The following is a 15,091-nucleotide window of genomic DNA, read 5'->3' as shown; positions in this document are numbered from 1 at the left end:
TCTGTGAGGCAGGGCTCCTCCGTTCCGAGGACGTGCACGCGCTGATCACATTAGCCGGGAAATCCTGCCCTTTCAAGCAGCAAGGAGTGGAGTCTGACTTCCCAAGTGTTTTTTCTGGACACACACAGTGGAGCTGGGGCCGGCCTGGGAGGAAACCCGAGCCCCCGTGAAACCCAGAGCCCTTCTCGGTGATAATGAGGGTTTGTGTGTGTGCCAGAGCCCGAGGCGGCTGCTCCCGCCGAGTCCCCCTGCGGAACCCAGACGGGGTACCGAGACCGCATCCCGGCTGATCTGCTAAGGTCGCCCTCACATTTGGCCACGGTAGCGCCGCTCGGCCCTGTTCTTCTCAATCACTGCATTTCCGGGATGTGCCGCCCGACCGGCTACGTGGAGGGGGCCCAGCCGCCAAGCATGGAGGCGGCGTTAGGTCGTTAGGCATCGAGGCAGCGTCTCATGATTCCCTGCTCTGAGCCCGCCTTGGCGACCAGCCTCTCTCACACGTTTGTGTGTCCTTGATCGTTGGCATTCCCAGAAGCTGTCACAGGGAGCACGCATCTCTAAGACCTCTGTCGCGAACCATGCCCGGGATGGCCTCCGAGAGGAGAAATCGAGAAGGAGAAGGAAGCCTTTTGGGTCAGCACTCTGGAGACCAGTGATCAGGGAGACCGTCAGCGGGAATATTAACGCTGACAGTGACGTTATTCCTGAAGGAACACACACACACACACACACACACACACACACACATTCTCACTCTCTCTCTCTCACACTCACACACGAGCCAGAAATGCATTGTCAGCATTTAGTAAGACCTGTGAGCTCCGGGACGAGGAAGGCTTGCAAGTGAGCTGTGTGTAAGCTACTTTTCAGCTTAAAACATGCACCCTCGACAACGGTGAAGGCTCAGTGCTGCCGGGGAGGGGACCTTCCGTCTGGGCCGCCCCCCCCCCCACCCTGCATGTGTCCTGCAGCACAGCCCAGGACAAATGCACACGGTGGATCCCCGTGTCCTGCAGGGCTGCGTGCGTGCACGCTGTAAAGGGAGAACCCAGCTCCGATCAGGTTGTCTGGGAAGCTCTGGGCTCGAGCAAGACTCGATTGCTGTGACCTCTCACGTCCGTGTCCCACGATGTGGGACGGATCCGTCAGATCAGCCAGACCGTGAATGCCCAGCTGCAGGGTTTCCCGAGGGTCCTGTTGAGTGCACTCTGCCCGTGGGCGGCCACCACTGTGTGATCCCCCCCAGGCCTGCTAAGGGTCGTGACTCCCTGTGGGTCCTGAGCTGGCTCCTGGGGCTTGCTGGTGGTCACTAAGGGCAGTGTTATGGGTGTGCCCCAAACCCTCGGGATCCCGACACTCATGCACAGCCCTCTGCTGCTTCCCTGCTGCCGTGGGGCCGGTGTGGCAATGGGACAGTTTGGGACGCCAGCCCCGTGCCTGCCTGGGGGAAGGAGCCTGAGGGGTGGCTATCCTGGGAGCTGTGCCACCTGGAGAGAGGGTACCACTGTGTTGGCCGCTGTCCAGACCTGTAAGGCCGTGGCCCCTACCCCCATCACCCGGCCACCCGCGGCGTCCATGGTTAATGCTGCGTTAATGCTCTCTCTTTCCTTCCTCAGCGCTGACCAGGCCCTCGACAGGTTTGCAATGAAGAAGTTCTACGATGATAAGGTTTCGGCCCTAATGCAGCCTTCCCAGAAGCGGTACGTATGTGTCCCTGAGCCAGAGCCAACCGTTCGGTGAGATCTTAGTTTCAGAAAGTGGGAACAGAAGGGGCCCCTGCCCTGGCCAGCCCAGTGGGTGCCCAACGGCGAAGAAGGGCCACTGCGCGTGTGGGTGGCCAGGGAGCCCCGGCCCCGGCCAGCTCTAGGAGGTGGACCCAGGCCCCCCCCCACCACGTGCTCCACATTCCACGCTGGGGCCTCCACGCTCAGGGCGGCTGTGGATTCACGCCGCGATGTTGGGACTGGGCTCTGTCTCCTGGACTGAGGGTTGGCGAACCTGCCTCTAAGCTGCTGGTGGTCGGGGCCCCGCTGGCCCCGTGGTGTCTGTCATGGCGGGCCCAACACGAAAGTGAACGTGGCCTCACGGCAGGTGTGCGGTTGGCCGACTCCTGCACGAGGCTGTCCACCCCGAGGCCCACGGCCCTTTTCTCACGTTGGCCCCCCGGCCTGCCCACCGCTCCCTCTCCAGAGCTTGGCTCGGCCCCTGGGAGATGCTCAGTCCCAGCGGCGGAGGGCCCTGGGGGAGCAGACTTCCTCCTGCCCCACGCCCTCAGGTGAGTCCATGTCACCCTCTGGGCCCAGCTGAGGAAGTCACCGCACTGTTACTTGAAAGCGAACAGCAGGGAATTGGCCAAGAATTGCCAAGACGGTCGCCAGGTGTTTTCCCGTCCTGTGCGGCTCACCCTTCCGTCTGCCCCCGGCAGTGCCGGCGGGCGTGGCTGGCAGACGGAGACGGAGGGTTCCACGCCCCAGGGGGCCGGTCAGGGCGTGTTGGTTAGGAGCTGGGCCTCGATACTTCCATCTGGGAAAGGGGTTTCCAGGCCGCCTCAGGCACCTCCTCCTTTTGTCCCGGGAGTTCCCAGCATCCAAGACTGTCTGCAGTCAGACCCCCTTCCTCCTCCTCCTCCCCTCCTCCCCCTCCTCCCTTCCTCTTCCTCTTACTCCCCCCCCCCTCTTCCCTCCCCTCCTCCCTCCCTTTGCCCATCCCGCAGGCCCTGCCTCTGTCAACCCCTGCTCTGTTCTCTGTGAGCTTTCGAGCTTGTTTTGTTTGTTCATTTGTTTGTTTTGGGGGATTCCACGTGCAAGTGTCTTTTCCTGCCTCATTTATTTTGTGGCGCATAGTGCCTCGCAGCCCATCCAAGCTGTCGCAAACGGCAGGATTTCATCCTTTCTTTATAGCTGACTCGTGGTCTGTGTTGTCTCTACACCACTCCTTACCCGTCTATCTGCGGGCAGACGCGGGCGGCGCCCCGTAGCTGGGTCACTGTCGATGTGGCTGTAACGCACTGGTCTGCGGCTGTCTTTTCCAGTGAGTGGTTCTGTTTCACTAGGTAGATAACCCAGCCGTGGGGTTCCGGGGCCATATGGTATTCCTGCGTTAAGCTTTTTGAGGGCCCTCCCTACTGTTTTCCACGGTGGCTGCGCCCGTGCGCATTCCCACCAACAGGGCACGAGGGGCCCAAATTCTCCGCATCCTTGCCAGCACCCGTTGTCTCCTGTGTGGACTCTAGCCGTCCCGGCAAGTGTGAGGCCGTATCTCACTGTGTGCGGATGTGTGTTTCCCTGATGGTGAGTGACACTGTGCGCTTCTTCACGTGTCTGTTGGGCGTCTGCAGGTCTTTTTCTGAAAAATGTCTATTGAGATCTTCTGCCCTTTTTTAAAAAAAGGTTGACTTATTTATTTTTAGAGGGACAGAGAGAGAGGGGGGAGAGAGTCTGGAGCAGATTCCCTGCTGAGCAGGGAGCCCAAGACTGGGGAGGTGGGGGGGGGGCTCCATCCCACGACCCTGAGATCAGGACCTGAGCTGAAATCAAGAATCAGACCCTTAACCCACCAAGCCACCCGGGTGCCTGAGTTCCATACAAATTTTAAGGTTTTCTTTCTGTTTTTGTGGAAAATGCCATAGGAATTTTGATGGAGATTGCATTGAACTAGAGACTGAGCTTAACAGTGTGATTCTTCCCTTCCAGGAGGGTTGAACATTTTCCCATTTCTTTGTGTCTTATTCCGTTTTTTCCATCAATGTCTTACAGTTTTCAGTGCACTGGTCTTTCACCTCTTGGTTACCTTTATTCTTAGGTTATTTTCAGTCTTGTTGATGCTATCATCAGGGGCTGGTTTCCGCGTTTCTTGTTTGGGTCATGCGTCATCATCCCATAGCAAGGCGACAGAACGCTGTGTATTAACTTTATATTCTGACTTTACTAATTCCATTTATTAGCTCTAACAGTTTTTGAGGGGAGGCGTTAGGCTTTTCCGCTATTATATCACGTCCTTTGCAAACTGGGACAGTTTGAAAAATCTTTCTTCCTGATTTCGTGCCGTTCATTTCTTTTTCTTGTCTGATTGCTGTGGCTTGGGACTTGGACACCATGTGAATGAAAGCAGCGAGAGCAGGCCCCCTTGTCTTGTTCCTGATCTCAGGGGGAAAGCTTTCAGCTTCTCACGTGAGTGTAATGCTAGCTGCGGGCTTGCCGTGTGCAGCATTTTTTCCAAGGAGGGGTGTTCCTTCTACACCCACTGTCTTGTGGCTTTCCATCCTAAACGGAAGTGGTATTTTGCCCAGTGTTTCCTCTGCATCTGTTGAGACCATTGCGTGACGTTTGTTCTTCCCAGCCACTCAAAATGCTCAGCACCCGACAGGGAAGAAGTTTGCCTTAGTTTCTTCTTTTTTGCTCTTACAACTGATGGTAGTTTTTTAATAGCAACACGACATTGTGGAACGTGGAAAAATACTTTCTCACCTTAGTAAGCCCACGGCGTTCACGTTCCCCTCCTGTCTCGGTGCTCTGGAAGCCGTAGGATTTACGTTGTGTAACGGTGGTGTGAGTCCCGTTCTGCCTTCCCTGGGGAGTCTCCCTGTACCCGGAGAGGAGAGGAAGGCCGTCCACCCAGCTGCTGCAGTGGGAGATGTTCACAGACCATTCTTGAGCAGGCAGATGACTGGCTTGGATGTGTCTGGAGGAGCTCAGGACGGCCACGTCTGTGGGACAGACACCTTGATGGGGACCCTCCCAGTGGTCACCGCTGCCCCGAGGGGGCGCTGTGCAGCCTCTGTCCCGACTGAGCTCAAGAAACCCATTTCAACTGGGTTTCCTGGGAGAGTGAATTAATGAGCTTGCTGGGCTTTGTGACTTGGGAGGCTTGGGGCCTCGACAGCAAGCCCCTGCAAGCCTTATTTAATACCGGGCTGGTGAGCTCACCTTCCCAGGGGTGCGGGGCAGAAGGGGTCCCGAGGAGGCCCCCAGTGGGGTCATTCCCGTATCTGACCCTGCCTGGTAAAGGGACTGGCCCTGCAGAAATGAGGATTCTGGCTGTGTCTGATGGCCAGACCGTTCCCAGCAGAGCTTTATTTGGCTTTTGACATTTTTATAGTCCGGACAGGATGCTTTGTGTGTCTCAAAGAGCATGCACGTGGGGGACAGGGTAGATAGAGGGGAGCAGGCATCCTTCCACTCTCCTCAGGGAGTGTGCCCGCTGGCAGCCCCCCACCCCAGGCTTCTCATGCTTGGAGGCAGGGTGGCTCTCCCACAGGGCCTCCTGCCAGCACCAGGGACGGGAGCGCTGGGGAGCGCTAGGTAACCGGCAAGCTTGGGTCCCGTCCTGTTGCAGGGGTCCGGTCCATGTCTCCCCACCATCCATGCGGCCCCCACGAGCACCACGGAGGGGAAGATAGGAAGCCTTAGGGAAGGATGTGCCCTTACAATGGCTCCTTGTGCTGAGCCATGGGTCGTGGTCATGCTAGCTCTGATGCACGTGTTCGGGGAGATCTGAGAGATCTGAGCGGTGTCCAGGGCAGAGTGGTGTTCAGGGGGATTCGAAGAAACTCCTAGCCATGATTTCTGCTCTCATCCCTGGTGGTAAGGAATGTGTTGGACACCTGCAGATTTCCAGCTGCTTTGGCACAGCGGTGATGCACGTGCCCTGCCGTCTGTCCCCGCCCCAACATAGGCGGTTCCTGAACCTTCTCGCTAGTTGAAAGGAAGCGTGGAAAACGTCATCGCAGGGAACTCCTTTCCTCCAGAGAGAGAGGAGAGGGTGAGAGGCAGAAGAGCTGGTTGGAACCAGGCCCCTACACTGGGCGCTGAGGGAGCTGTCAGGTTCCCACCCCCTTTACCACCGCAGGCAAGCGTGGTTGCTCCATGTGCGAGTTGAACTGGGGGCACAAACCCTCCATTCTCTCTTGCTGCTCCGGTCTTTACCCGGGAACTGATTCTCTTTTCTTTGGTCCTGACGGGCGCTTTGCGATGGCCATGAGCAGACATCCTGGTCACCTGTCCGTGTCCCGCCTCCCCTAACTCGGCTGCGTGTTTGGACAAGGCATTTGGGTGTGTGCTGACTGCTTTTGCAAACAGCGGGACGAGGCCGCCCCAGCGGGAAATCCATGAACGTTCACTGTGTGGTTTACTGTGAAACGTCTTCTTACTCCTCCCTGAGGCGCACACTGGGGTGGAATTGGGGTGCGGAGAGGAGAGACATGTGCTCTGTGCACCCAGGGTCCCTAGCATGCGGCGACGCTCCTGCGGGGCTGGCTGGATGCGGACTGAGCAGTGTGCAGGCACGTGGTGGTCCGGCTGCCGGCGGCTCGGCTCTGTGTTGGGGACTTGCTGGTTGTCAGCCATCTGCCTGTAGGCCCGGGAGGCTGTTAGGGGTGGGCGATGTGCTGCCTGGGGCTGCTGCCCCAACCCTGCCAGGGTCAGGGTCCTGGGCTGGGGGAGAGCAGGCCCCTGGCTGCGCACACAGAGCCAAGGGCCCCGTGCTGAGCTCAGGCTTGTCGACACGAAGCACTAGCCGTGAGTGTGATTGTCACAGCTGGAGGGAGGGGACAGGGTGCCGTCTCTACCCTGTCCACATGCTTCACAAAAATAAACACACAGAGGACCTTTGTCACATGTCCTTCTCTTAGCAGTGGTGCTGTCAGGAGGGGGCTGGGGTCAGTTGTCCTTTAATGAACTGTCTGGTCAGAGGCGTGCTGGTTATAAGCCTCAAGGTGACCTTTTCCTCATCCCAAAACCCAAGTCTGCTTGGCGATAGGCCCTGCCGGGGCCAGAAGCAGCACAGAGCCCTCCCGGGGTCTCCCCGTGGGGTGGGAGTTGAGGGGAGAGTGACCTTGTCGCAGGTCTTCTCCTTCACTGTCCCGTCTTCCCCTGTGGGTGGAGGGGACCGTGATGGCCCCGTGGCCTGACCCTGTGTGGCTCTGGGGGCACTGTGACGGTCCTGTGGTCTGAGCCCACATGGCTCTGGGCTGGGGGCAGAGGAGCTGCTTGTGGTGTGGGTGCAGACCCAGCACAGGAGCCGCGGTTCTGCACTGGGTGCCCAGCCTCGCGCAGTGGGGGGTGTCCAGGGATCCTCGCAGGGTTACATGCCCGGGCTGTGCTCTCCAGTGTCGGACTTGGAGGTCGAGCCCTGCCTGGATGTGGGCAGTGGGGCTGGGTCCCCTCCCGGCACCCCGGGACAGCAGGCTCGGTTTCCCTGCGCGCGTGGCCCTGCGTGGGCTCAGAGCCGTGGGGGCCCCCGTGGGAGCCCTGAGCCGCTGTCCGTTGCAGGTACGTGCAGTTCCTCAGCGGGCTCCTGTCGGGGACGGTGAAAATGAACGCCTCGCCGCTCTTCCTGCATTTTGTCATCCTGCACGGCACTCCCAACTTCGACGCAGGCGGAGGTGAGCTTCCACACACCGCGCTCAAGACGTGCAACCTGTCCTGGACCCCACGCTTCCCTGGTCTGCCTTCCCTCCCTGCCCCGTCCAGGCGTCCTGGTCACTGTGTGCGGGGGCCCTTGGCCAGGAGAGCCCCGCTGTCCCCTACTCTGTGGTCTGACTCCAGCTCTGTTCCCCCAAAGCGTGGACACAACACAGGGGCCACCTTGCCCCAGGTCGCCTCTGTCTTGCTGTTTGTCAAACTCCCGTCTGTCTGTCTGTCCTACGTCTCACGGACAGCTCTGTCTTGCAGCGTGCCGGCCCTTCCTGAAGCTCTACCAGGCCATGCAGCCCGTGTACACGTCCGGGATCTAGTAAGTGCTGTGTTCCCGGGAAACGCACCTCCCCGAGCCACCCGTCCCGTGGGAAGGGGTCGGGTGTTGAGGGGGCAGTGCCTGGGGGGTGGAAGGTGCACCTTGGCTCCAGGAAGGGGGTGGACGCGGATCCTGGAGGGCGGGGAGGCCCGCACCCCAGAGTCCTGTGACAGGGTCCGTACTGGGGAGCCTTCTCTCCCCTGCGTGTTTTCGGCAACGGGCAGGTGCCTTCAGAGTTTGTCTGAGTTTCTGGGCTTTCCTGGTTTGCTTTCTTGTTTGCTCACTGTACGTGTTTTGTGGACGTTAATAGATCGTGAGTGAGAAGCATGTCGGACCGAGCTGCTGTCATGGTCGGGACTCGTGGCAGACCCGCACACAGGGCACCTGGCTGGCTGCTCATGCGCTCAGCTCGTTACCGACATGCAGTCCACACGCTGGCCGGACCCCCGGGGGGGCATCCCAGGGCCACGTGGGATATTCTGTGTCCTCTCTGAGTTTGAGTGGCGAAGTTACTTTTCTCAAAAGGGGTTTTTTTCCGTTAAATCATGAAATTGCATCAGTCTACCTTCTTGTGTGTCCCAAAGCAACGTGGCCCCGGAAACCCAAAGCAGCATCTACATCGCCATCGAGCCCGCCCAGCTGCTGAAAGGCGACATCATGGTGAGTGCACGCGCCGGTCCCTCCTCCTTGGTGAAGCCCCCGTGGGAAGCATGGCCAGTGGCCTTGATCTGAAGGCCTTTGGCTTGTTTTCTGGGCAAAGATGTTTTACTAGAAGGGGCAGAAGGAATCGAGAGGGCCACTCGCTATGTGCTCTCCGAAATGCGAGTCCTAGATCGACCCCTCTGCGTCCGAGTGTCTCCGTCCCCCGACCACAGGTGCGATCTCACGTGTCCTCAGTGGTCCCAGTGCGAAATCCCACCGGGATTTGCAGCTTGGCAGATGACCTCCACGGAGAGCCCTCGGGGTAATCTCAGATCTGGGGCGCGCTGCTCCTTGGATGAGATGACGTGTTACATGTTGGCCTCTTCTCTGTCTTGAATATGGAGGAAATTGTTTGTCTAAGCTAATTTTAGAGGAATTTGGCACAGGGAAACCGTGGGGCTGCTGTGCCTCCTTCCCACACGTACAGAAGTGATTCCCTGTGGTATCTGCAGAGCCTTGGGGAGGGGAGACCTGTGACAAGAGGGTAGATGAAGATTCTTACTCATTTCCCCAAAACGTTTGGATTTCACTGTACCCTCTCAGCGGCTGGCCTGTCCCCAGTGCTCGCGAAAGTCAGGTCCGTGGGGTCGTGGAGGTTGGCGTCCCTGGCGAAGACGTCACACCGCTGCGTTCAGCCCACAGTGCGGGAGCCCGCTGTCCCCACGAGAGGGCTCTGCATGTGCATTTCACAAACCGCGTGTCGCTCACTCCTGATGAACTCGAGGTGACAGGGCCGATGTTCTCAGGCCACGGGGGGCCGAGCGGATGTATAGGGCGGCCGGTGCCTTTCCTCAGCCCGTTTGCTCACACGTTCTGTTGAACTGTCCCCAAAGAGAAAGTTTCTCTTCTAGAATGTTCCGCAGGGCAGCACCCAGCCTCCTCCCTGTGGTCAGGAGACTGAGAGGGAGAGGGGAGGGTTTGTCTCTGTGTTCTGCCTGGGTGACCTCTAGGCGTGTCTCCCAGGACTCAATTATTGGACAATGGGCTGAGCCATTATTGGGCACCTGCTGCATGCTGGACAGCCCCCTAGGGCTGCACATGGCCATGGCTTTAGTCTGCCACAGCTCCATGCCCTGGGCCTAGTATTCCGGGTTTAAAGGAGTCCAAGCGACCCAGAGAGGCCACAGGAGGCAAGTGGGGATGCCGATAGGACAGGCGCCCGGGTCCCCATGGCCTGGCCGGTACCTCGGGAGGCGGCCTGTCTAGAATGGGTGTCCCCTGTTGTGAGGACCCCAGGGAGGTGGGCAGAGCCCCAAGATGTGGTAGGTGACTCTCAAGCACGGGGGAGCCTTCCCCACCCCACGACTATGGGCTGCTGGGGCAGTGGGCGTGGCCAATCAGGGGCCTGGGGCCCTCAGCCCTCCTCCCCCCTCCTCCTCCTCCCCCCCTGCCCTTCCTTTTCCCATCCCCTCCCTCCTTCCTTCCGCACGAGGAATTTATTTACGCAACTGTCCTGTTTTGAAAGTTTTGTGCTTTCTGGGTCTCTGTGTGGGGCCCTAGCACAGGAAGGAAGGGAGGGACAGGGTGACATCTTTGTCCCCAAGGAGCTGGTGGGGGCAGCGGACCTGCGGTGGGCGAGGGATCCCAGGATGGGCCGTGCTGGGTGAGGCGGGCAGGTGGGGAACTTGCAAGGGGTGCTCAGTCATCCTGGGGGTGATTTGTTGTCCTGGGAGGTCGAAGCCAGATGGTGCCGGCTTGGTTGCCTGTGGTTCTTCTTTGGGAAAACTGGTGACCCTGAAGCCTTTTCCAGGGCCCTGAGGCTGCACTGCTTCTAACCCTGGAGGTCACCCTGGAGGAGGGCTAGTGTGGGGAGCAGGGGAGAGGAGGGGCCGGGATCTGGCCTGAAGGTGTGTGTGAGCGGCTGCCTGTGGGGAAAGGCCGTGCTCCCAGGGGCTGGCCCTGAGCCCCATGACTTGGTGCCTACCGGGTCTGTGGCCTGCAGGGTCTGGGCGGCCTCAGAGGTCACTCTCCGTCTGCGGACTTGAAGCTAAGTGAGGGCCTCGATGGGGTTAGGGGCAATTGGGTGAGCTGGTGTGGGATGAGGCCATTCGTGAGCATGAGCGTGAGTGCGGGTGAGGGCTTGGCCTAGGGGCTCCCATGGCCTCCCCCTGCCCCAAAGCCCTGCTCCCCTGCAGGCCCGAGCCCAAAGGCACCCGTGTGTGTCTCACTGCTCGGGATCTGCGGAAACTTCAGGAGCAGGTGGTGTGGGGGCATTCGGAGGGGACCCGGTGCGGCCCTTGGGAGCTGGGCGGTGGGTCCTGGAAGGGAGGCGGTGGGGGGCAGGCAGGAGGCCCTGACTTGGACTCAGCGCTCACATGCTGGGGCCGGGAGCCAGCCCTGGGCGTGCAGCGAGCTTGGGACGCACTGGCCCTCCAGCTGGACGTTGTCTTGTGTGTTTGGGGCGCTGTTGCCCACGCTGTGTTCAGACACAGAGGATGCCTCCGGGCACCCACGGCCGCAGGAAGGGGGCTCATCGCCCGAGTACAAGCCCCACGTGGTTCTCAGGTCTCCCCGGAAAGGGATTTGGTAGCTAGGAGGGGACTGTGTGTGGCGCCTGGCTCTTCCCTGGGCCTCCTTTGCTAGGGCCGGGAGTCCGAAAGCGGGATCCGATGGCCCTTGTCGAGAAATTTCATTCCCAGCTTGTACCTAAGGGCCCTCTGAGGTACAGACGGAGGCCCGGGGCCCCTGAGTCACCGTGGCAAGGAGGCCTGGCTGGACTGGGGGCCGGGACGGTCCGGAGCGGGCTCTGCAGGTGACAGCGAGGCCATCGGATCTCACGGGGCTTTGAGGCTTTGTCCCGCGTGGCCCACAGACCACGTCATTGGGGGGTCAGGCCCACGGTCCTGGGGAACAGAGGACGCATGCCAGGGAGAACCCGGTGCTAGGGACTAGTGGGGACCAGACCCGGGCGTTAGGAGTCCGGAGGATGGGGGTAGGTCAGGCCAATGCCAGGAGTGCGGGGTCCTGTCTGGGTCCCTTTCGCCTGTCTGTGCTTCACCTCGGGGCCTGGAGCGTGGATGGAACACATGGGGAGGGGACCGGAGAGGGGACAGGAGAGGGGACAAGGCTGTACTGGTCCGGGTTCTCCCCCTGTCTGGCCTTTTGGATCTCTCTGGATCTCCCCTTTCCCATCCTCCTAGCCTCGGGCCACCAGCCAGAGACCCTATGCTGGCAGACACCTCTGTCTCTGCTGGAGGCTTCTCTTCCCCTGGCTCCTGGCTTGCAGCCTGCCATGCTCCTGGCCGTCCCTCAGAGCCTGGAGGGTCCCTTACTTGCAGCTGGTGAAGCTGCTGACCCATGGCTGAGGGCCCCAGCTGTTCCCCGTGCCCTCTGCAGGTCCAAGCTGCCCTTATGTGTGCTTATGTGTGCACCTGCGCCCTGGGTCCCCCTTTGTGTCCACCAGCCCAGGCTTCTGGAACCTCTCCATCTCCCCCAGACACTCAATTGTGAATTTGCTGTCTGGCCCACATGTCATCCTTGATGGAAATTCTGCACCCGGATGTGTGCCCACCCCTGCTGCTGGGCGTAGCCCCCTGCGGCCTCCCAGGTGAGCGGGCGCAGTGGCTTTGGGGCCCTGGGCACTGGAGGCAGAAGCCATGGTGCGTGAATGGGTGCGGAACAGGACAGCGCCAGTGCTTGGGGCGTCCTGTGGCCGCGAGTCTCGGGGTGAACGCTTTGTGGTGCGCAGGGATCCGCCCGTCTGCGGGTTTCTGTTTCCATCACAGAGCCGGCAGAGAAGACTCCCCGGCCGGTTTCCCGGGAGCCGCTGGCCTCCGGAGCACTGGTGCTGTCCTGCCCCTTTGTGCGTTCCCCACCCCGGGTATTTTTAGGGTCAGGCGACAGTTTGATTTATGCTTCCTGTGTTTACGATTCATTCCTGTACACGCTGCACTTTCCGCCATGTTATCAGATGGAAGGAGGACGATACGGGCTGTGGCTAGGAAGGGGTACTTTTCCATCACACGGGGTGACCTGTCCTTGTGCCGCTCACAGAAATGACGCCCTAAGGGGTTCAGTGAGGGGAGCAGCAGAGGGAGAAGCAGGCTCCCGGCTGAGTAGGGAGTCCGACTCGGGACTCGATCCCAGGACCCTGAGATCATGACCTGCGCCCAAGTCCGATGCTTCACCGACTGAGCCCCCAGGTGCCTACCCCCTGCTGCAGCTGCCTTAACAAAGCTCCAGAGGCCAGGGGCTAAAAAGCACACCTCCACTGTCCCCGGTCTGGAGGCTGCATGCCCCCAATCCAGGTGGGGCAGGGCCGGTTCCCCTGAGGCCTCTCCTGGTCGTGCAGATGGTCGTCTCCTCCCCAGGCCTCACGGGGTCGTCCCTCCATGTGTATCTGTGTCCTGGTCCCTCTTCTTACAAGACTGAAGCCAGAGAGAGGAGCAAGGCCCATCATGGTGGCCTGGTTGACCTTGATCACGTCTCGGTGAGAATCCAGTCTCCAGATACAGGCCTGGCCGAGGTCCTGGGGTTTGGGCCCCAAGATTTGAATTTGGGGGGACATGATCCAGCCCATGATTCCCATATACAGTAAGCAAACCTGTCCCAGCGAGACGAGCAGCGACATCACGTCCGCCGGGTGATTGGGCCCATGGGCTCGTTCACTGCTGGTGTGGGCCACTGGCAGGAAGGAATGCACGCTGAGCCTGCTCCCGAGTTACATTCCTGCTGCAGGGGGTGAGCAGGCCAGTGACGCGTGTGCAGAGGGAAACACGGAGGGCCCTGAGGGGAGAAGATGCTGGGGTGTCGGAGGAGAGGCGACCTTGAGGACAGTCCAGATCCTCAGGTCATCATCTGTGGGGCCCACGTCGTGCTGTAGCTCTGAACCCCCGGGGTTTTGGAATCCCCGAAATCCACTCGGGGGTCACCCCAGGAGGAAGGTGACGCACGGTTCTGTTCCGCAATGTTGGCAGAACACAGAGCATGGGCCGTCTCCGCTCCCTCCACGCCGGCTGGCCCTGGTTTCCACGTCCGCATGAGGCAGGAAGAGCACCCGTCCCCCCTCCCCCATGCTCCCCCTCCCATTTCTCTGCGAGCGGGGGGAGAGCCGTGCACTGTGGCTCTTCCCAGCACCCACATGCCCGCGTGGGGTTGCCCCACACGCCCCTGTGCAGGGTAGCCTGCGGGCGAGCCTCACCTCCGGGGAGCTGTGCGCAGGGGGTAGCTTCCGGGGCTATTGCTCACACAGGCCCGTGCACACAGGCGTTGTCCTTTCCGCCCGGGAATGTGGCAGTTGCTGTGGCAGCAGTGGCCACTTGGAAAGGACGCAGAGGAGCTGAGACAATGTTTGCAGGTTTACCGTCGACAGCAGCAGAGGGTTCTCTCCAGGTTCTATGGGGTTTGCTCTGGAAGTGGGGGCGGGGGTCACTCCCCTGGGTCACATCCTTCTAGAAGTCCGCTCACCCTACGTGTGCTCCCCTCCTTGATTCTCTGGGTGCACACGCAGATGGCCCCTTTCCTCCCCCGGGGTGCGATGTGGAGGCCAGTTCGCAGAGATGACAGGGGCCACCTTTGCAGGAATTGGGCCGTGTGGGCTCTGAGGGGCCGGGGACCTGCTGGGGAGACCAGGGCTCTGTTTGTCATCCCCTCAAGGCAGGGGACTCGTGGGGGTGCACTTCCTGGTGAGGCTGGGAAGCAACCACCTGCCGTCTGACCACCAGACGCAGCCAGCCCGCCCCCCTTGCCCTCGCTCTGCACCCCCGGCTCCCCCATCTCCCAGCCCCTCCACACACGGGGCAGGGCCTCGGGTGCTCAGTAAATATGCTGTCCCTGGGGAGGAGGGCAGAGCCATCGTGAGCGCGGCCAGGCTGTTACGTGAGCTCGCTGAGGAATGCCGTGGGCGCCGTCGCAGCGGGAGCCTGGTCGCGGTCCAGGGCCTTGATGGGCTGGTAAACACTTTCCCGTCCAGCGTGCCCCGTCTTGCTGTCTCTGCAATGCAAACCCTGTGGCCACTTACATTTGGTCCTCGTGGTTGTGAAGCTCTGTGAGCTCGCTCCCATGACCCAGCTTGTTCCTGGGGGGGCGCAGTGGCTCAGAGAGCCGCTGCAGACACACAGCACCATGGCCAATGCCCTCGTGCTCAGGGCCTTCTGGAAGCATCCTTTGCTCCCTGCGTGGACTCTGATCCTCTGGCAGGTGGTTCTTCCAGACCCCCGCGTGCCCGTCCCTGTGTTCCCTTGGGACTTCCCGTGCGCACATCCTCCCCATCCTGTGCCAGCCCTCTTCCATGCCCGGGCTGGGTCTCAGTGCATCCTGGGGTCCTAGCTCCGTGGTGGCTGTGTGCTGGTCCGCGGCAGGCGCCTGCTGACCCCTCCTTGGGTTTGGATGTGATCCCAATCTTTCGAAATCATGGCCCATGTTGGCGCTATCTGTGCAGGCGCCCGGACATCGCGGGCGAGCTCTCCAGGTCTCCGTCCCCTCAGCACGGTTGCAGCTCGTGCTCCGCGGATACGCCTTCCTCCCGACCTGTCCCGGCAGCCACAGGCCACCAGCAGCGGGAGTTGGGAGCCTGAAGCTTCTTTTGCTACTGCTGTTAGCAGCTGGGCCTTCCGCTGATCTGGGGGGAGGGGGACAGCTGCGGGCTGACCTCTGACCTGGGCACAGGCGCTCCCGGGGCTTCGACCCCTTGTTCCCAGGTGCTGTTCTCTTGTCGCTG

General features: G+C 60.6%; 1 protein-coding gene across 10 annotated transcripts in view; it reads left to right on the top strand.

Annotated features, from left to right (window-relative positions):
- Positions 1–15,091, top strand: part of TNS3 (tensin 3) — a 200,427-nt gene that overhangs the window by 104,181 nt on the left and 81,155 nt on the right. For all 10 annotated transcript variants that reach the window (XM_046020349.1, XM_046020350.1, XM_046020348.1 and 7 more), the window contains 4 exons: positions 1,617–1,700; positions 7,269–7,381; positions 7,671–7,731; positions 8,316–8,391. In XM_046020349.1, coding sequence (XP_045876305.1) covers positions 1,617–1,700; positions 7,269–7,381; positions 7,671–7,731; positions 8,316–8,391 — 334 coding nt within the window. The remainder of the gene's footprint in view (positions 1–1,616; positions 1,701–7,268; positions 7,382–7,670; positions 7,732–8,315; positions 8,392–15,091) is intronic.

This window comes from Meles meles, chromosome 10, assembly GCF_922984935.1.
Source record: "Meles meles chromosome 10, mMelMel3.1 paternal haplotype, whole genome shotgun sequence".
Taxonomy (NCBI): Eukaryota; Metazoa; Chordata; class Mammalia; order Carnivora; family Mustelidae; genus Meles; species Meles meles.
This window is presented reverse-complemented; position numbering and strand designations above follow the sequence as displayed.